The sequence below is a fragment of the Ranitomeya variabilis genome, chromosome 5 (genome assembly GCF_051348905.1).
Source record: "Ranitomeya variabilis isolate aRanVar5 chromosome 5, aRanVar5.hap1, whole genome shotgun sequence".
Lineage (NCBI taxonomy): Eukaryota > Metazoa > Chordata > Amphibia > Anura > Dendrobatidae > Ranitomeya > Ranitomeya variabilis.
In genome coordinates this window covers 646,238,232-646,260,179 of record NC_135236.1, presented here as the reverse complement: position 1 = coordinate 646,260,179, position 21,948 = coordinate 646,238,232, and the positions used below count along the sequence as shown (strand labels likewise).

The window sequence follows — 21,948 nt, the reverse complement described above, 5'->3', positions numbered from 1 at the left end:
AGTCGGCACCTGCTTCTAACATCAATGATTGAATCTAGCGCAGATTGCTGATGTTTAACCAGGTACAACCTCTGACAGTAGAATTTAAAATACTTAGAGGTGCATGCCCAAAATTGAGGGGTGATGTATTACCATGGCAGTGTAGGACCATCTGCAAATAGCAATACTGATAAATGTATATAGTACATATTGTGACTCCATAACTAGGCTGAGTGTGTGGACACTTGAGGCTCTGTTTCTGTGGATGTCTCTATGTACCAGTACTCACACAAAGAGATTTCATCAGATAGCTTGACTTGACTGCAGAGGCACGTATGAAGATTCCAGAAGAAAATTTATTTTCAATCTAAATTCTTTCCATGGATGTCTCTATGTACCAGTACTCACACAAAGGGATTTCATCAGATAGCTTGACTCGACTGTAGAGTCATGTATGAAGATTCCAGAAGAAGATTTATTTTCAATCTAAATTCTTTCCATGGATGTCTCTATGTACCAGTACTCACACAAAGAGATTTCATCAGATAGCTTGACTCAACTGCAGAGTCACTTATGAAGATTCCAGAAGAAAATTTATTTTCAATCTAAATTCTTGTAGTTTTGTATAAGTACAGTAGATATGAAGTGTGTGTGTGTGGGGGGGTTACAGACATTTTATCTATGGAGGAAGACAGAGAGGGAGGACAAACTTCCAAAAGGCAATCCTTATTGCATAGCAGGGCATCAGCAACAATACAATACTGCATGATTCCCAAGTCATGGGACATAACAGCACATGTGATCAAACCATAGGAGGTTCAAGTCCGATAGGAAGATAAAAAAATATATACATTAAAGTCAAAAGTATATGAAAAGTTTAATAAAATATTAATAAAGATACAAACGTAAATGTAAATCACACATTTTTTTCCTATAAAAAAATAAAGCAATTATAAATATAAGCGCATTTATTATTGGCACATCTGTAAAAGTAGGATCCATGAAAATATCTACTTAGTTACCCCTTTAATAAACGATGAGAAGGAAGAAAAATGGCAAAATTGCTATTTTTGGTAATGACACCTCCCCAAAAACTGCAATAAAAAGTGGTCAAAACATTATTTGCATCTCAAATTAGAATCAATAATCAAATAATCCCCATGCCAAAAATATGCCCTAACAAAGTTTCATTAAAGGAAACATCAAAAAGTTACATTTCCCATAAAATAGCAACACAAGCCATATTTTTACAAAGCTATTTTTTTAAAACCACAAAAATATAGAAAAAAAGCTATATAATTTTGGTATCTTCATAATTGTACTGACATGAAAAATCATATTACTAGGTCATTTTTACTGCACATTGAACGCCGTAAAAACAAAACTGAAGGAAAAAAAACAGTTGGAATTACCGCTTGTTTTTTAATCATGTCACCTGGAGCTTTCTTCCTGTTTTCACTACATTAAATGGTAAAATGAATGGTGTTTTTTTCAAACTTGTCCCGCAATAAACAAGCTGGCAAACATATGTCTATTTTAACAGAAAAATAAAAAAAGTTGTGGTTCTTGTTAGAAGAGGAAGAAAAAACTAAAATTGACCCAGCCGTTAAGATGTTAAAGGGAATCCATCAGCAGAGTTGTTGCTATGAAATCTGAGAGCAGCATAATGTAGTGGAAGAGACCCTGATTGCAGCGATGTGTCACTTATTGGGCTGTGTGCTGTAGTTTCAGTACAATCAGTGTTTTATCAGCAGTAGATTAGCACTAGAGGACTAGGTGTCCTGTGCCTGATAGTCCAGCCTACAGAAAACTACCAATCAGTGGTGTGGGCGGGGTTATACACAGCTCAGTGTTCTGAGCTCTGCAGCAGAGAAAACTGTGATTGTATCACAACTGCTGCACCCAGTAAAGTAAATGATACATCTCTGGAATCAGGGTCTCAGCCACTACATAATGCTACTGTCAGATTAAATGACATATTCCATTTAAAGGGGTTATATAAGATTCGAAAAATCTTGGTTGTGTTTCACATTCCAGCTCCATTCTACTTAGCTGCAGTACCAGACACCACTTATAGATAGGTGTCGCGCTGTTTTGGGTGATAAAGCAGCCATGTTTTTCTATTCCCAGCCCCTTTAAAGATCTATAATTTTTTTTTTTATGAATCCAGTGACACATTCATTAAGTATAAATGACATATTAAATCACGGATTTGAGATCAATACTTTTTTGATTTTTCTTAAGAAAGCTTTAAGAGCTAATGAGCGTCTTAGGGTTCAGTATCTTGGGGATATGTACAATTAATGTTCCAATTTTTTTTCTTATGCATTGTTCTTGCTGCCTAAATACATTCATGGAGCTGTCATCTCATCTCCTCCTAGTTACATAATTAGTAACCAGTATGACACGAGAAAGAACAAAGAACGCGCGAAGAGTAGACCGGAGCTGTAGGGCTAAAGAATGAGAGGAGGCAGCGGAATTTGTAAAACGAGCAACTGCGTTGGGCTTAAATCAACTCAAGGTCACGATTAATTGGGAAGGATAAGAGCTAGAAAGATGCTAATGTAATGTCACCGGCGCCATTGGACCTCGGCCGTAGATCGCAGGGTAGGACGTCAAATCCTACAATTATATCTACAACTTGGTGCTTTCGAATATTGCAAGCTTTATCTGTATAGATAAGAACGGTGGAAACCAAATCTAAGGACATCGGGCTCTATCATGCGTCAACTGCTTGTCTACAACCATCTTTGCCCCAAGACCCATCTTGAATGTAGAGATATTCTTAAGTGTGGAGAGGAACATAGAAGAGAAAGACTCCACGGCAAGGCTAAGACGAAGACACCAATTATGGCAAAAGTTTTTGCTGCGTAACAAATAAATGATCTTCCAGCCGATTCTTGATTATAATAGGCGGGGTTACACAGAACAGTGGACCAGGAGGCACGCGATAACTAGTCCTGTAGTGATAATCTCCTTCTGATAAAACACAAATTTTATTGAAACAGCAACACAGCCCAATAAGTGACACATCACTGGAATCAGGCTCTCTGACTCTACATCATTCTGCTTTCAGATTACATTTTTTAAATGTATTATTTATTATTGTTAGGATGATTATTAGGCTGGCAGGCCGTTCCCACTTGGAGTATTTGGTGAATTTTTGATGTTGCAGCCTTTCTGCTTCATTACTGCATCTATTAGCTAAATTATTTTTTTTTACTGCAGTTTTGACACGGCAGTTTTTTTCTCTTTTTTTCAGAGTTTTTGAAACATTTTTCAACCATTGAAAACTTTGGATAGTGTAAAAAACACTGCAAAAATGTAGGTATCAAGGTTTGCTGCGCTTTTGGTGCCAAAACCTGATGAAGTTGAATTGAATTTTTTTATGCACTTTATCAACACGCACAAGAGACAAATGTTCCCTGACAAAAATGCTGCAAGAAAAAAAGAGCAAAAATGTAGCAAAACCTGCTTTTTTGTAAGCAGCTTAAACTTTACATTAAAAAACGCAACTTATGAATAAAGCCTAACACTATTTTACCACGATGAGTTTTTCATGTTGCAGATTTTTTGCACCGTGTCTGCCCCTTTAAGTAAAATAGGTTTCTTGCAATTTTTCAAAAATACGCTTTGTAAAAAAAACTCACCAAATGCTCAATGTGAGCACACAGCCTAAGGCTACATTTCCACGACGAGCTTTTAGTGAGTCTTTGATGTTGCAGATTTTTTGCACCGTTTCTGTCACAGGTTTACCGCGACAGAAAGGAGCCAGAAGACCGCAGTGTCTGATTTCTCCTACTCCTGCACTGATTAGAAGCACTTCACCTTCATATTAAATGGTCTAAATTTCTCTTAGCAGTGCAGGGGTTAATCTGCTCAGTTGAGAGCTCCTGGAGCTAAGGCTCTCAGCTGTTCACTGTTAGCCACTCCAGTCTCCTATATAATCTGGGCCTTGACTAGCACTCATTGGCAGAGTTGGCTTATGCTGCATGGCTGAAGGTTGTTGGTGGTTATTGTGGGAGAAGGCGTTTGGTGGGTTTATCTGTGACTGTTGCTAGGTTTTGGCTGTGTGATCATTCCCTTTCTTCTCCTACTTTGTTTTAACCCCAACCTCCACTCCCCAGTGTATTCCTAGGTTGTTTATGTGTGTATATTTGAATGATTAGTATTTTCCTTTATCCCTGTTTGTATTACCTTGCTATTCTGGTTGGTGTATTATGGTAGGGGGAAGGGTACAGACTGAGGGAGTATTCAAGACCTAAGGTAAGGTATGTGGCCCCGGCATCTTCACCATCAGAAGTAATCCGGGGAACAGCTAGGGTGCTCCTAGCGTTAAGGACAGGTAAGGCGCCCTTGGTCCTGGGTCTCCTGACAACAGAGATATGGCAGTTTCTGCACTCTTTAAGTAAAATAGATTACTTGCATTTTTTCAAAAATATCAAGTATAAAAAAAACTCATCTAAAGCTCAATGTGGGAACGTAGCCTAAAGGGTCAAATCTTCAAGGAAATAGTAAATAGGAAATCTGTGCACGCAGGCTCAGACTGGTCCACAGGAGAACAGGAGAATCCTCTGGTGGGCCTCTGTGCAGGAGTGAGCAGTACTTGACACTATATACTTGATTCTCTATGTACAGACAATAGCGGCATCTTCATTTACCAATCTACCCAGACCATTGTTATATAAATTTGTGGTTGTGATAATGTCACTTCTGCTTGTAGCTGAAACGTGGTGCCCTGGAGTTGGTTACTGGTGGGCCCTTGGCACCCCAGTCTGATACTGTCATGAGATTTCAGAAACTTTATACATTTTGCTGATACTGTAAAATACAGTTTTATGTCTGTGGGGGAAAACAAACGTGAGAAAAATGCAATGTGTGAACAAGCCCTTAAACAATAGGTCATCATCTGACTACACATTCTCTTTAAATTATGGGGTGAAAAAAGACAAAAAATGGGTTGTATCACGTAATTCAAAATGACCTGCTAAAATAAAAGGGTTTATTCAGACTTATTGATATAATGTCTTAGTATTCGTTCTTTATTTTGCACTAGAATTCTGGTATCCAGTCCCCGCTGATAAGCTGAGTGCACTTGGCTGCTAAATTCCCAGCTTCACGGACAAGCGCACCTTGATTGCAGCGCACCTTGATTGCAGCGTGGGCAGGCTATGTAACGCAGATGTTATCACACCTGCCTGTGATGCCAGCTCCCCGCGGAGAAGTAGGTCACAGTGGAGCAATATCTCTCTAGGGATGCCAGTATGATACCGAGAAGGTTGTGTTGCGCTGTCAGTCCTGGAGAGCTACAGGCAGGCAGCAGCATTGCGTTTTGACGGCTCCTTGGCAGGGAAGATTAGCATCGAAACTCATCTATCAAGACAATGTGATGTTTGTCGCTGACGGGAGCTCATGGAGAAACCGGAATTAAACTCTGTTTTTCCTACATAGTACTGCTATGCCTGCAGTTATAGCTGGGTCTTACCTTTTACCCAGGGCAAACTTTCTGTTTGCTGACCCAGTGCTGTCCTAAACACATGGCCAGAGCACAATGGGTTGCTTGGTGGTCTCCTCTTCTGGCGTGGATGACATCTGGCACCGATAGGCTACAATGGCCACATTCTGACCATGTCGAAAGACTGGAAAAAATGCATTAAAAACACCCCTAGATCCCCTAAATCTGATCCAGAAGAATTAGTTCCACTGGTCCCTTATGGAAAATATTAAAAAATAATTTATAAAATAATTTTAGCAACCGGCGACATAATATTCAAGCTTCAGAAGAGAGCTTAGTTCATTAAAAATAATGCAGGTGTATCATAATTCCAACAGTGTCTCCAATATCATTGTATCACAGTCCCTATGTAAAACATGTGTTAGATGCAACATCTCAATTCATTGCATTTTCGATTTTTCAAAATTGCATTTGCGTTGTGGTTTTATTGCAGAAAAACACATTTTATCGTGCAGGTAGTAAAACATAAAAATAAACTAAAAATATAATTTGGAATTATCATAATTACCATATATTGCTGCATAGAATGCATTTATCAAGTAAGCGCCATAAAAATAAAAACTTTCCATACCTAAAAAAAAAAAATAATAATACATTATCCAGTATATTCTGTATATCCCGATATGGGGCCATTGGAAAATACAACATGTGCCTAAAAAACAAGCACTCATGGCATGATACACCCCTCCAAAAAACAGTGAAAGATTGGGACTCTTGGGATGATAGTGTAAAGAAAAAAAATGATTGGCTTAAAACGAATCAGTCTAATAAGAGGTTAATAAATTCAGTATATCTTTCGTCAATTCTAAGGACAGAAACTGAAATATATGGATAGGTGTATTTGTCGTAATTTCTGTCTTAAAGGGAGCCTGTGACCGGGTTTTCCCCCCAAAAAACTAAAGTCACCTCCTTTAGGTCTCATTCAGACGTCCGATTTTCGCGTCGAGTGCTATCCGTGTTTTTCACGTACCTGTGATAGTCTATGGGGTCATTCACATGTCTGTTTTTTTCCTCTATAATCATAAGGTTTGTTTCTTTAATTACATTTGCCATAATTTACCCCATATTAGTAAGAATGTGGTCTGTAGTTATAGTAGCATTACATTTTAGAACCCCATACTGACCTTAGAAGTATTGACATGTCAAATGTTGGCTCCCTGTCTTTCATGCCGGCTCATGTACTGAGCCCGTGTTTTTCCCGGCAGATGATGGTATTAATCAGCCATCATCTGCCTCTAACAGCCATGAGTGGAGCCATTGTCAATGCGTAATGCAAAAATATCTAGTACTAGTATGTTTATACCCAGCAATACTGGTTGCGTATGCCTACTTTTCTCCTGGGCACTCACTAGTATTGTACATCTGACCAATGAATGTGTAGTCGACAATTGTCCATGACTTTCTGGGACTCCTGAGCTGAAAGTGGAAAATGTATAACCCTGGTAAAAAGGAACATTTTGGGGAAGGTCAAGGGCATTCCAAAGAGGATTGGGGGTATTCGCAGGGACAAGGCCGTAAACCATAGTCCAAGTTTTGGGCAAGACTAAAACACCCCCAAAATGTTGGCAACTATGTAAATGTAATGATAATAATGCACATATTAGAAGAAATGTGTCCACTCCCACCAATTTCATCAGGACCAGTCAACCATCTACTGTGTATGAGGGTGTCCTAAGTTTCCCTTAAAGCATGTTCGGGGAAGGAAGGATCGGGAATGTTGGATTTCAACTTTGTTACCAAGTTAGATAAGCTTCCTCCAACAAAGGTGACTGTCAGCAGCTTCTTCTCTTCACGTATTGAGATTGCATACATGTTCGGTCACAACCACATGAAGCTCTCACAGCACAGAACACGGTATATGACAAAATCAGTTCAACTACATCCTTTGAAAAATCAGTTAATACTAAAATTTTATTTTAGGCCAGAACATGAAGTGAGAGTCATCAAGAAATGTCACTGGCATCGGAATTGCTTCACACTATGTGTTAATGACAAAAAGCGTTTACAGAGAAGTGTTTGCCACCCGGGGTTGATAATATCACTTAATAGGTGCAGATAAATGTAGATGCATGGAATCCACTGGTCTTATAATGGCCTTTTTCCAATTCTCTTCCACACAATTACTTAGTGTTCTAAAAAGAAATGTCCTTGTTACCCTTATTTTTCTTTCTTCACACATCAAAACACAACATTTTAGTCAAAAAAAATCGCTAGGAATTGTGTTTTGGTTTACTGCTGTGGATACTGGACTAGGTTATCTCTCAAGGTTCAGCAGCAGGTGGTCTTCAAGACTGTCTTATTGAGCCACATTTACCTTGGTGTATATGAGGCTGTTACCTTCTAACCTTCTTTATAAGGGTATGTTCACATTGCATTTTAATCACATGCCCTTGGCTCCATCAGGGCTTCCACCAGAAGTCCTAAACCATGAGATTCAAGTGGAATAAAGCCATTTATTTTAATGAGGCAGACCAAGTAACTTTGAGCTCCGTTTTGCCACCATTTCAGCAGGGTCCACCTTCTGGAGGTGGGCACAAAAGCATGGTCGACTGAGGAATCTGCCGAAATGGAGGCTAGACAGAGGACAAAGCAATTCCTCATTAATGTCAATATTCCTGTAGTGAGTTCTATGCAAATCCCATTTTTCAGAGCTTCAGATGGAAGACTCACTGACATGTAGCAGAAATGCAATGTGAACATACCCTTAGTTCTATGAAGTAGTCAGTGAGGGCAGCATGTCCCAACATCATCTGCAGTCACCAGATTTCAGTTTAGCTGAAGATCTTTGAAATGTGGTTTACCATGAATTGAGGGCATGAATGTGTAACGCTGTCATGATAATGTTACGCAGAGGAGGCAATCCTGGGGAAGCATAACACAGAGGAGCTGATCCTGGGGAAGAGTAACACAGAGGAGACAATCCTGGGGAAGTGTAACACAGAGGAGGCGATACTGGGGAAAAGTAACACATAGGAGGCGATACTGGAGAAGCATAACACAGAGGAGGCTATCCTGGGGAAGAGTAACATACAGAAGGCAATCCTGGGAAAAGTAACACAGAGAAAGCGATCCTGGCGAAGCGTGACACAGAGGAGGCAATACTGGAGAAGCGTAACACAGAGGAGGCGGTCCTGGGGAAGTGTAACATACAGAAGGCGATCCTGGGGAAACGTAACACAGAGAAAGCGATCCTGGCGAAGTGTAACACAGAGGAGGCGGTCCTGGGGAAGTGTAACACAGAGGAGGCGATCCTGGGGAAGCGTAACACAGAAGAGGCGATACTGGGGAAGAGTAACACACATAAGGCGATCCTGGGGAAGAGTAACACACAGAAGGCGATCCTGGGGAAGAGTAAAACAGAGGAGGCGATCCTGGCGAAGCGTAACACAGAGGAGGCAATACTGGGGAAGCATAACACAGAGGAGGCGATCCTGGGGAAGTGTAACACAGAGAAGGTGATCCTGGGGAAGCGTAACACACAGAAGGCGATCCTGGGGAAGAGTAACACAGAGGAGGCGATCCTGGGGAAGAGTAACACAGAGGAGGCGATCCTGGTGAAACGTAACACAGAGGAGGCGATCCTGGGGAAGAGTAACACGGAGGAGGCGATCCTGGGGAAGCGTAACACAGAGGAGGCGATACTGTGGAAGCATAACACAGAGGAGGCGATCCTGGGGAAGTGTAACACAGAGAAGGTGATCCTGGGGAAGCGTAACACACAGAAGGCGATCCTGGGGAAGAGTAACACAGAGGAGGCGATCCTGGGGAAGAGTAACACAGAGGAGGCGATCCTGGTGAAATGTAACACAGAGGAGGCAATCCTGGGGAAGAGTAACACGGAGGAGGCGATCCTGGGGAAGCGTAACACAGAGAAGACGATACTGGGGAAGCATAACACAGAGGAGGCTATCCTGGGGAAGAGTAAAACAGAAGGCGATCCTGGGGAAGAGTAACACAGAGGACGCGATCCTGGGGAAGAGCAACACAGAGGAGGCGATCCTGGGGAAGTGTAACACAGAGGAGGTGATCCCGGGGAAGCGTAACACACAGGAGGTGATCCTGGGGAAGCGTAACACACAGGAGGCGATCCCGGGGAAGCGTAACACAGAGGAGCCGATCCAGGGGAAGAGTCACACAGAGGAGGTGATCCTGGGGAAGCGTAACACAGAGGAGTCGATCCAGGGGAAACGTAACACAGAGGAGGCGATCCTGGGGAAGGGTAACACAGAGGAGGCGATCCTAGGGAAGGACTGACAGTTGTTGATGTGTTCCTCCATTGTGTAGTTGGTCCAAATTTATCGGGTTGGGTTGTAAAGGAATGGAGGAACTGGTGACACCCCTCTTGAAGATTTTATAGTAATATAATGCATTACCATGTTTTATAGAATTGTTTTGCCTGCTTTGCGGCCTGGAGTACTTTAGATACCCAGTGGACAGAGATGGTTAACTATTTGGGCCATTACAGGTTAGGAGGCATTACCTAGGCAAAATGAACTCAGCTTCTGTTGTCAGGCACTTAGTGGAACATGCAGAAGAGAGAAGGACCTACGGTCCGCAGACCTACATTGAAATGGGTGTTGTGTGTGTGTGAAGAAAGGAGGAAGACCATACTTGGATAGCAAGTTCTAAAGTTAACATGTATCAAGTGCCAGAATGATTCCTTATCTCAGGCAAGGGGGTGCCAACAGCAAGCATTATCTATACTAGATAAGAAGGAAAAGTGTATCCAGACCCTTAAGACATCGCTGCAGCGTCGCTGTTTTGTCGCTGTGTGGTTGCTGGGGAGCTGTCACACAGACCGCTCTCCAGCGACCAACGATGCCGGTCCCTGGGTAACCAGGGTAAACATCGGGTTACTAAGCGCAGGGCCACGCTTAGTAACCCGATGTTTACCCTGGTTACCAGCGTAAAAGTAAAAAAAAAAAACACTACATACTTACCTTCCGCTGTCTGTCCCCCGGCGTCCGCTTCCCTGCACTGTGTAAGCACAGCGGCCGGAAAGCAGAGCGGTGACGTCACCGCTGTGCTGTGTTTTCCGGCTGGCCGGCGCTCACAGTGCAGGGAAGCACAGGGCCGGGGGACAGACACCGGAATGTAAGTATGTAGTGTTTGTTTTTTTTTACTTTTACGCTGGTAACCAGGGTAAACATCGGGTTACTAAGTGCGGCCCTGCGCTTAGTAACCCGATGTTTACCCTGGTTACCAGTGAAGACATCACTGAATCCGTGTCACACACACTGATTCAGTGATGTCAGCGGGACCTCAATGACCAAAAAAAGGTCCAGGCCATTCCGACACGACCAGCGATCTCGCAGCAGGGGCCTGGTCGCTGGTGCGTGTCACACATAGCGAGATCGCTACTGAGGTCGCTGTTGCGTCACAAAACTTGTGACTCAGCAGGGATCTCGCTAGCGATCTCGCTATGTGAGACGGGGCCTATAGGGTCATAGAGAAGATTGGCCAGGCTGGAATACGTGATCTCCTAAGGGGATTGCAACATAGCACACACACCCAGCCAGGAACACCCTTTTTCTGTAGTGTCTGCAGAAACGAAAGCGACCCTCATCCAGGGTGTCGTTTGACATTACAGGGAGAGCCAAGAGAGGGGTGATGAGGACAGACATCCTCCTGTGAGAGAACTGAGAGAAGTGTCAGAGTGAGAAGAAATCAAGGCAATGAGGTGTTGGCAGATATGCAACAGATACAGACTTATTTGTGTGCAGGAGGAGTTTACACTTTTCTGACAGTAGATGGCGCCGTTGTTACTGTTATATGCTTAGTTAAATGTAATGCATATACTTGTTGTACTTTGGTTTCACTTTCTCTCTGGTAAAAGGTCCTTTAGACTTCCTGTTATGCTGTATTAAGAAGCTGATGCACGTACCTCATGTTCAGTGTAGATAAAAGTTGAATTACCCCATATAATCTACTCTCACAAGTTTCCTCTGCAACCAAACTATGCAACATAAGGGAGAGAGCAGAGATGACCTCCTAGTAAGCAATTCATGCTTAAAGGGAATCTTCACCAGGTCAAAATTGGCCAGTTTTTACAGTATTATATTCTGTTCCCCTTATTATTCTGTTTTTCTTTTTTGGGAGTTTTTCTTTTAATCCACCATACAGTTGCAGAGATATGTTTTTTTATTGAGTGCTATTTTTTCTGGTCTTTACCAAGGGGGTATCGCTCACAGGAGTCTCTCGGGGCTTGTCTCCTGGTCACCCCCTTGGTAAAGTCCATAAAATTAGCACTTAATTAAATTAAAAAAAGGCTCATATCCATAAGACTGTATGTCAGATTGAAAAAAAGGAATACCTAGGGGAGAAACTAGCATAAATTAGAATAAAAACATTGCCACTTTTGACCTAGTGACGGGTTCTTCTTAAAGGTAATCTGTAAGCAGGTTTTTGCTATGTAGTCTGAGGGCAGCATGAGTTAGGGGCTGAAACACTGATTTCAGGGATGTGTCACTTATTAGGCCTGTCCCACACGTCCAGATAATTCTGGTACCGGAAAAATCGGTACCGGAGTTGTCCGTGTGTCCGTGAGCTCACGTGGCACATCAGTGTGGCACATGTGCGGCAGCTGTGTGCCGCCCGTGTGCCGACTGGGTACCACACGGACCGTGCAGGAGACAGCGCTAAAGTAAACGCTGTCCCCTGCTTTGGGTGCTGAAGCCGCCATTCATTTCTTCTCTCCAGCAGCGTTCACTGGAGAGAAGAAATGAAAAATCATTGTTTTTTGGGTTTTTTGCAGTTGCAATAAAGATCTTTGTCAGCACCCCCCTCCCACCCCCTGTGCGCCCCACCGCTGGAAAGAAAATACTCACCCGGCTCCCTCGAAGCGTCCTCTCCGCGCCGCAGCTTCTCCTGTATGAGCGGTCACGTGGTGCCGCCCATTACAGTCATGAATATGCGGCTCCACCTCCCATAGGGGTGGAGCCGCATATTCATGACAGTAATGGGCGGCACCACGTGACCGCTCATACAGGAGAAGCTGCGGCGCGGAGAGGACGCTTCGAGGGAGCCGAGTGAGTATTTTCTTTCCAGCGGTCAGGCGCACAGGGGGTGGGGGGGGGAAAGATCTTTATTTCTACAGCAAAAAAACCAAAATACAATGATTTTTCATTTCTTCTCTCCAGCGAACGCTGCTGGAGAGAAGAAATGAATGGGGGCTTCAGCACCACGCTGGGGGGACAGCGCTTACTGTAGCGCTGTCTACTGCACGGCACACGGACTGCACACGGACAACATCCGTGTGCGGTACGTGTTTTACACGGACCCATTGACTTTAATGGGTCCGTGTGATCCGTGCGTTCCCACGAACACTGACATGTCTCCGTGTTTTGCACACGGACACATGGTCCGCAAAAACACGCTGACATGTGCAGAGACACATTGATTTTAATGTGTCTACGTGTGTCAGTGTCTCTGGTACGTGAGAAACCTGACACCTCACTTACCGGAATCACTGACGTGTGAAACCGGCCTTAGGCTGTGTGCTGTTGTTTCAATACAATGATCAGGTACCTATGTGCATACTGATCCAACCATGCCCCCACAACTGATTAGCAACTTACTGTCAATAGACAATGTACACAGAAAGCTGTGGTGTGGGCGGGGTTAGATTTCAGAGCTCTGCTTCATGCTACACCTAAAACCTCTGATTGTATCACAACTGCTTTGCCGAATAAACTAAGTGATACATCCTTGGAATCGGGGTCTTTTTCCCGACATTATGCTTCTCTTACATGAGGTAGCAAAAACCGGCTGACAGATTGTCTTTAAGAAAACACCAAGTATAGAGTGTTCAACACTAAAACTTCACCCCCCCCCCCCCCGAGTTGATTTATTGCAAAGTGACCACTGTTGGGGCATGTACCGTATGAGCATGTGAGCTATGTCTAATTGGCATATTAAAGAAAATTGAATAAGATTTTTATAAATGTATAATTTTTTGATAAATGTATTTTTTTTTTTTTTAAATCCTCTATGTAGAAAAAAAATTGATTACTTCAGGTCATATTTTGGGTCATCTTAAATCTTGCGGTCACACTTCGGTTTGCCACCCACACATAGTTTTCAAGCGTGACGGTACTTTCCCACCCGCAGTCTGAGAATTATGGCTTTCTTTCAGTATCTTACATGCTAAACGCTGGTAAAAATCCACCTCCATATTTCTTAACAACGATCAGCTTGGGACCAATTTGCTGACTACACTTACTTAGAACCTTTTTTAGTTACAGTAAAATCTCCCCAAACACCCCGAGACTCCAAAACGCAAATCTTATTCATTGTGAGTGGCACCAGTCACCACGAGGAGGGGTAGAGCCCAGTGATTTGGAAAATGAATTGGAAATAGAAGCGCAATGGCAGAATGTTCCAAATTTCCTTCAGCTGATGTTGTGTAATCGCGGCCGGGCTCTGTGGAGGGATTTTTAGTTCCCCTCGCTGTGTAAGTGTAGTGTGTATGATGGAAGAATTAGGCTGCAATTAACATATCCAGAGCTAATTGCCAGGCTTCGAGCATGCAATTGGGTGTCAGGGTACAGAAATAGCCCAGTATTCCCTCGTTGTTCATTGTCTCAAACCTTGCTATTAACATGTCGCTGTATGGAGTCCCCCTCCTACACTGTCCTCCCCTCACAGTGTGGGGTTTTCCAAGGTCGAGGGGGTTAAAGACGATACAATCGGAGCTGCAATTGCGTAATGAAGAGTTCTGCTTAATGAACACCTCTCCTGCGCAGATCTCGCTATGTAAAATCGCTGTTATCTAGACACAGAGGTTCCAGGACGGGTCGCGAATAGAGATGGGAGAACCCGAACAGTAAAGTTCGGGGTCCGTACTGAACACCACCTGTTTGGACACGGACTTCACCAGGAAGTCTGTGTTACTGTTCAAGTTCAGCCCCCGAACAACGGGTTTTTCTCACGCTGTCATCTGCATGACAGCGCGGGAAACACCGGCGGCTCTGATCGGTGGTAAGATCATTACCACCTGTCAGAGCCCTGCGGTTCCCTTGCTGTCAGACGACAGTGTGAGCCCACAGCTGTGACCGGGGGTAAAAAGTTTACCTCCAGTAACAGGCGTCGACTGATGTGACTACTACTTCCATCAGCCTACGCCTGCTGTCGCTGCGAGAGCAGGCACCGCTAATGGGTGTATTCATCAAGTCCCATCAGCTCATGCCTGTGACCAGTGGTAAACTTTTTGCTTCCGGTCACAGCCGCGGGTTCACACTGTCATCTGACAGCGAGGGAGCCACAGTACTCTGACCGTCGGTAATGATATTACCACCAATCAGAGGCAGTGTTTGCCGTGCTATTATGTACATGACAGTGTGGCAGACACTGGATGTTTGGGCCCCAATTCATGTAAATGGGGTCCGGTTTCGGGTGCTGTTTTGATAGCTGAATAGAACTTTTCTTAACTGTTCGAATCCAGACATCCAGGGGTTCATCCATCACTTGTTGCAAAGTTGCAAGATGAGCAAAGTAACCCATAGGACCCTGGTCCAGCGGCCAAGTTAATATTCCTTGCACAGGAGCCCCTCAACCTGCCTCCTACTTGCCAGCATCCGCGTCTCTTTTGATGATTTGGCCTGGTGGACTGTCACAATTGAGATGTGATGCACAGACAACATTGTGTCAGGCCAGGTAGTCAGAGAGGAGCCAAGCATGCCGATAACTAAAGGTACCTTCACACGAAACGACATTATAACGATATCGCTAGCAATCCGTGACGTTGCAGCGTCCTCGCTAGCGATATCGTTTCGTTTGACACGCAGCAGCGATCAGAATCCTGCTGTGATGTCGCTGGTCGCTGAATAAAGTCCAGAACTTTATTTGGTCGTCCGATCGCTGTGTATCGTTGTGTTTGAAAGCAAAAGCAACGATACCAGCGATATTTTACACTGGTAACCAGGGTAAACATCGGGTTACTAAGCGCAGGGCCGCGCTTAGTTACCCGATGTTTACCCTGGTTACTAGCGTAAAATGTAAAAAAAACAAACAGCACATACTCACATTGCGTCCCCTGCAGTCTGCTTCCTCCTCTGACTCAGCGCCGCAAAGTGAAAGTGAAAGCAGCACAGCGGTGACGTCACCGCTCTGCTCTCACTGTACGGCGCTCAGTCAGTCAGGAAGTGGACGCAGGGGGACGTGAATGTAAGTATGTGCTGTTTGTTTTTTTTAGATTTTACGCTGGTAACCAGGGTAAACATCGGGTTACTAAGCGCGGCCCTGCGCTTAGTTACCCGATGTTTACCCTGGTTACCAGGGGACCTCGGCATAGTTGATCGCTGGAGAGCGGTCTGTGTGACAGCTCTCCAGCGACCAAACAGCGACGCTGCAGCGATCGACATCGTTGTCGCTATCGCTGCAGCGTCGCTTCGTGTGAAGGTACCTTAAGGGTCAGTTAGCATGGCTTCTAAGGGTCAGTTAGCATGGCTTCTTGGAATACTGACCAGGCCACGAGATTAGGGTCCTGCAAATTTATTTGTTCATCTGCAGACAATACCCTACAATTCTGGGTTTCTAAGTGGTACTATAGTATTTTTTAGCTATCATGCTTTCTAAATAATGCAGAAATTTGGTACAACAACGATGGAAGAGAAGCCAAGCGATTCCACTTACCATCAGAAAAATAACTTATTTCCTGTTTTAGAAAACAAGTTTATAGAGGGATTCCTCATTCAGAAACAATGGTGTAATGCCTTATTTCCTCTGTGGAGGCGCTGTTGGAAAACGTATTATTTATTGTCCAGGTGCCATAGAGTTAATAGCTGAATACTGCTGATGCCACCTGTGTGTGATCAGGTTATCATCATAGGACCCTTCTAATAAAATGGATCATCCAAAGTGTTCATTTCTTTTATTGAAATATTTCTCTATATACTACAGTTTAAAAATAAAAATAAAAATAAATAACATAGTGTGAACTGAGCCATGAGCTGAAAACTCAGACCTATATACAGTTGTGCTCAAAAGTTTACATACCATACATAAGCAGAATTTTTGCTTTCTTGGCCTTTTTTCAGAGAATATGAATGATAACACCAAAACTTTTTCTCCACTCATGGTTAGTGGTTGGGTGAAGCCATTTATTGTCAAACTCCTGTGTTTTCTCTTTTTAAATCATAATCACAACCCAAAGCATCCAAATGACCCTGATCAAAAATTCACATACCCCATTTCTTAATACTGTGTATTGCCCCCTCTAACATCAATGACAGCTTGAAGTCTTTTGTGGTAGTTGTGGATGAGGTTCTTTATTTTCTCAGATGGTAAAGCTGCCCAATCTTCTTTGCAAAAAGCCTCCAGTTCCTGTAAATTCCTGGGCTGTCTAGCATGAACTGCGCACTTGCGATCTCCCCAGAGTGAGTCAATGATATTGAGGTCAGGAGACTGAGATGGCCACTCCACTGAGATGGATTCATGATAAATGTTCAATAAAGTAGCTTTATGGGGGACTGAAACCACATAAAAATCCATTAAAAAATTAGTTTGGCTTTGCTATGATTTTACCAGTAAAACACATATAATTATGAGGGGTTTTCTGAAAGTGCTGTTCTTGTCTATCTGCCATAAACCTATAGATAATTTGCAGCCACCACTCCATTTCAACGAGGCACTGCAGAGCTCAGAGATCAGTGGATATCCCAGAGGTTGGACCCCAGCATTCAGAAAGTTTATTTTCCCGTGAATAGGTGATATATTGCCAAGTTGGAACAACCTCTCTAATATGTCTTACCTGTTAAAATTTTAACTGCATTGAATGTTGCATGTGGTTTTGGTGAGGTTTTACCCGTATGTCTGTATGCACCTTTAAAGCGAGAGTGGGGCATCATAAATCACCATTTTCATTAACATAAGCTTTATTTATAGTCTGAAAAATATATCATAAGAGATTAAGACCCGCCCCCGAGGTCCCGTATTGCATCATATCTGCTCTGCATTGTTTCATAGGATCTTTGTATAGGTACCATATGTAAACAAATTTATAAATGTGTGTGTGTATATATATATATATATATATATATATATATATATATATATATATGTATGTCTATATATAAGTATATAATATATGCATCTGATTTTTTGATTTTTTTGATGAGGGAACTTTTTAGTATGAAACGATTTCTTGAGTATGAAATTATTTTAATATATGACAGCGCATAGGACGCATACTAAAAGGGCTAATGTGTTAAAATATGTAAAGTTTAGAGAGCATATATGAAATATCATCAGGACTACATTACAAAGGTGGTGCACATCTATAATATGGACATGTGCATAAAATTTGGCAAATGACTCAAGTCAATTCACATAACTTTTCACACTTTCCATTTATTTGTGCCTATTACAGACCTGTTACATATGTAATGTCATCTATAAAATGTCTAAAAAATGCAACTACCCAATAAAAGTGTAATAGTAAAGCTAATAATAGTAAAGCTATACTATTATATATATTATGAGATACATTGCTATGTGACATGACAGCAGCTGGCCAGTAGAGGGAGACAGTTTATGTACTGAAATAGCAACCTGTCAAATCACAGAGAACAGATTAACCTTAGGCATCGTTCAGATGTGGGTTTTTTTCCTTCAAATGTGAAAAAAATGGAATGATTTTCAGCAGTGTTTGCTCAGTATGTCAGTACTAACCAACTATGGTTTCTCATATTGCTCACTGATGGCATGTACAGTATGTGTAGTGATTTTGTTCCATCATGGACAGGTCTCCTTGGCCATGTGATCAGCTCCATAGATTATAATGGGTAGGTGTTCAAGAAAAGACAAATGTTGCCTTCAGGCCCCCATACACATTAGACTTATATTGGCCAAACCTGCTGATATTGACCGTTCTTGATGATACTATAGGGGTGCACAACTCCAGTCCCCAAAGGCCACCAACAGTGCATGCTTTTAGGATTTCCTTAGCATTGCACAAGGTGTTGGAATCATGATCACCTGGGTAGGGGATTAAATTATCACCTGTGTAATACTAAGGAAAGCCTGAAAATATGCACTGTTGGTGGCCTATGGGGACTGGAGTTGTGCACTCCTGCATTAATGTGTATTGGGGCACCAGTGACTGTCAGTTAAAATGTCTGACTTTCGACTGCTGATCAAATTGTCTCCCGGCGCTAGAGATTCTCAGGAAGATCTACATCCAGCGAATAGATCTTAAAAGCTCATTTACATATTAATAAAACTGTGGATTTTTTGGAATAAGACATTAGATCGCAGATATAAAGGTATCATTTTATTGACCTTCCGATGACTTACATCCCTATGACGCTAGTCACTACTCACAGACAAGCTGTGAGGCAGGGTAGTTCAAAAGTCAGAAACCAAGAGAGCACATTATAAACTAAAGAGGAAAAAAAAAGTGGTCAGGTCATGATTCGAGGTCAGAATACCTAGAAAATAGCAGATTAGAGCAAAGGGGCTAGGCAAATGGATGGTCAGAACAAGATCCAAGGTCAGGCAGTAATATATCAACAGAGGCAACCAGCACCACCGAGCAAATTCTGCAAGTGGCCGAGATCCGAGACTGACAGCTTAGCAAAGTAGCAGGGTAATCACCTAGGACAGGGAACACCTGAAGGAAGCTCAGCACCTCCCAGTCTCAGATTGGATGGCTGAGCTGTCTATTAAAATCCTAACAGCTCAGCATGTCCCTGCACTAGATTGGATGACCGAGCTGTCACTCACTGCGTCCAAGACACAATGAGCAGAGGGATCGTGACAATCCCTATAAAGACGGCTTAGGAGGGATGATCCTACTAACATAACCCCTTTAATAGCCTGGATGCAGTGCTGTGGGAGATAGTAATGCAAACTAATATTTTTTCAATTTTCATCAACTTCAGATGGAGTTATCTGGCAAATATACAATTGAATTTTTTATGAAAAAATGTTGTGTTCAGCACTCCCGAGATCATTTCTGCAAGATTATAACAGGCAAATTTTTATTCATCTGAACATGAATTTTCTTGCATTATTTATTGCAGGCTATGCTAATATAATGGCGTATATTAATGTTTGCTGTCCTCCTTTGCAGTGAGACTACATGACAGCATCTCGGAGGAAGGACACCACTATTTAGTGTTTGATCTGTGAGTATGTTCTCTATGTTCACCGGCGATGTCTCTGCCGTACTCGCGGCAATGTGTGATTAGAATGGCAATGAAGTTCGTTTTCTATTTAATGAAACAATTATCTTGTTAGACTCTTACATTTTCCTTGGCGGTTTTACCTATTGTGTTGTTCACAATCACTCTCTGCCCTTTACCACTTGTAAGATGAACAATTAACAAGGTGGCATTGTCTCTTAAAGAGGACCTATCACTTGCTCAAAAAAAATTGAGTTAAATACCTTGTAAAAATCCCTGAGCTCAACTGATTCTGCAGCTTTTTCCCGTTTCGATCTACCTCGCTTCATTGCAGAGATATTCACATTTGTTTCATCTGGAGCACAGTATGTGAAATTTCTGCTTACAGTTCAACTGGATGTTTCTTCAGAGTTTTCTCTTGGGACTTGCACATTCATCCTTCCTTTCAATATGCTGTCAATCACAGCTTGGCAGCGTCCAAGACTATTAGATGAGCTGCCATTCTATGACTGGGAGGGAGGGTTCAAAGCGTGCACCCCCGAGAGAAGATTCTGAAGAAACGCCCAGTTGGACTACAAACTGAAATTTCACATACTGTGCTCCAGATTAAACAAATATGAATATTTCTGAAATAGGATGACACAGCACAAAATGGGAAAGAGCAGCAGAATCAGAAGAACTCGGGTTTTTTTTTTACAAGGTATTAACTCAATATTTAAGCAATTGACAGGTCCTCCTTAAGGTAAATATCATGGTCTACATCACTTTGATTCATAGACTGTATTTATGTTTAAAGGGGTTGTCCAGGACTTTATTGATAACTTTTTTTAGGATAAGTCATCAATATCAGTTTAGTGCGGTCTGACACCCAGCATCCTCACCGATCAGCTTTTTTCAGCTCCTGCTTTCGTCAATGCACACATTGAGCAAAACCGGTACACCACAATTTAATACAACTGTAGTGGCCATTTTCTGTTTCTGCAGCTCAGCTCCTATTGAAGGCAACAGTTAGTAACTGTGCTGTTACGGTTCCATACACTGCACCCATCCAGCCCAAGATGGAACTAAGAAAACCAGTATAATGATGAGGGTGTTGAGTTTTGGACCTCCACTGATTTGATATTGATGACCTAGGTCAGAAATACATACCTGTAAGTCCTGGGCAGCCCCTTGAGAACATTGACTTGGAATGGTAACACCAGTTAATAATATATTTATTTATTTCCAAGCAAAAAATATAGAGATATCAGAAAAAAAAATTACAAAAACATTATTAATTTACAGGAATGCAAATACTTCCCGAAAGAGACATTTCTGAGAATGAACAGGTCATTTTTTAGAAAACTATGATAGGTAAACTTTAAAAAAAAAGTATCAGAGACTTTAGAAATAATGTGTAATGTCTCTCCTTGTGGTAGTGACATGCCTGACATGCCAGTGTAAGGAGACTTGAAGGCCATGCAGTGCTCCTTAGGAAAATTTAATATGCAAATTGCCTCTTAAGAGAGGATGCAATATAGAACTCTAGTGCCACCTACTAGCAGTAATAATCCTAACAGTCAATATCAACCCTTAAATGAACCTTACCACTTGACTTAGGATAAAAGCCGAAGCAGATACTCTGTTTGCAGACACGTGTTTCGGGGTGTTGCCCCTCCTCTGTGCAAAGCAAATTATCTGATTTGGCTGTCTGAGAGGCCTCTGACTGGGGTCTGGAAACTTTAGATATAATGTCTTAGGGATAACATCTCTCCTTGTGAAGAGTGACATGCTTGACATGCCAATGCTTTGCATTGAGAAGGGACAAATACCCCGGAACACGTGTCTGCAAATAGAGTGTCTGGTTTGGTTTTTATTTTATCTCACGTGGCAAGGCTTGTTAAGGGGTCAATATTGACTTTTAGGATTGCTTCTTCCAGAAGTTACTACTAGAATTCAAGTCCTCTTTGTCTTTGAAGAGGCAATTTGCGTAGAAATAATGTGTACCCAGCACAGGTTCTGACTTCTGACCTCACCTGCGCTGTGTCTTCGCAGGGTCACCGGTGGAGAGCTGTTTGAGGATATTGTTGCCAGAGAGTATTACAGTGAAGCAGATGCCAGGTAAGCGTCTTCCACAAAAAGCAACAGTCAATGAACTTTTGGTATTTTTGCTGGATTCTCAGAAGTTTTGCTGACTCTACATAAGTATTATATTGAAAGGTTAAAAACGAGTGCAAGAAGTCGGCACAACCCATACACTATTTTGGCAGTGAAAATATTTGATATATTATCGGTGCAGGAATAAATGACAGCAGGTGGTGCTCAGCGAAGTAGACAACAGCTTTACTTCTC

General features: G+C 42.4%; 1 protein-coding gene across 2 annotated transcripts in view; it reads left to right on the top strand.

Annotated features, from left to right (window-relative positions):
* CAMK2A (calcium/calmodulin dependent protein kinase II alpha) overlaps positions 1-21,948 on the top strand; it is a 251,630-nt gene that overhangs the window by 131,463 nt on the left and 98,219 nt on the right. For both annotated transcript variants that reach the window (XM_077266328.1, XM_077266329.1), the window contains exons 4-5: positions 19,566-19,620; positions 21,652-21,717. In XM_077266328.1, coding sequence (XP_077122443.1) covers positions 19,566-19,620; positions 21,652-21,717 — 121 coding nt within the window. The remainder of the gene's footprint in view (positions 1-19,565; positions 19,621-21,651; positions 21,718-21,948) is intronic.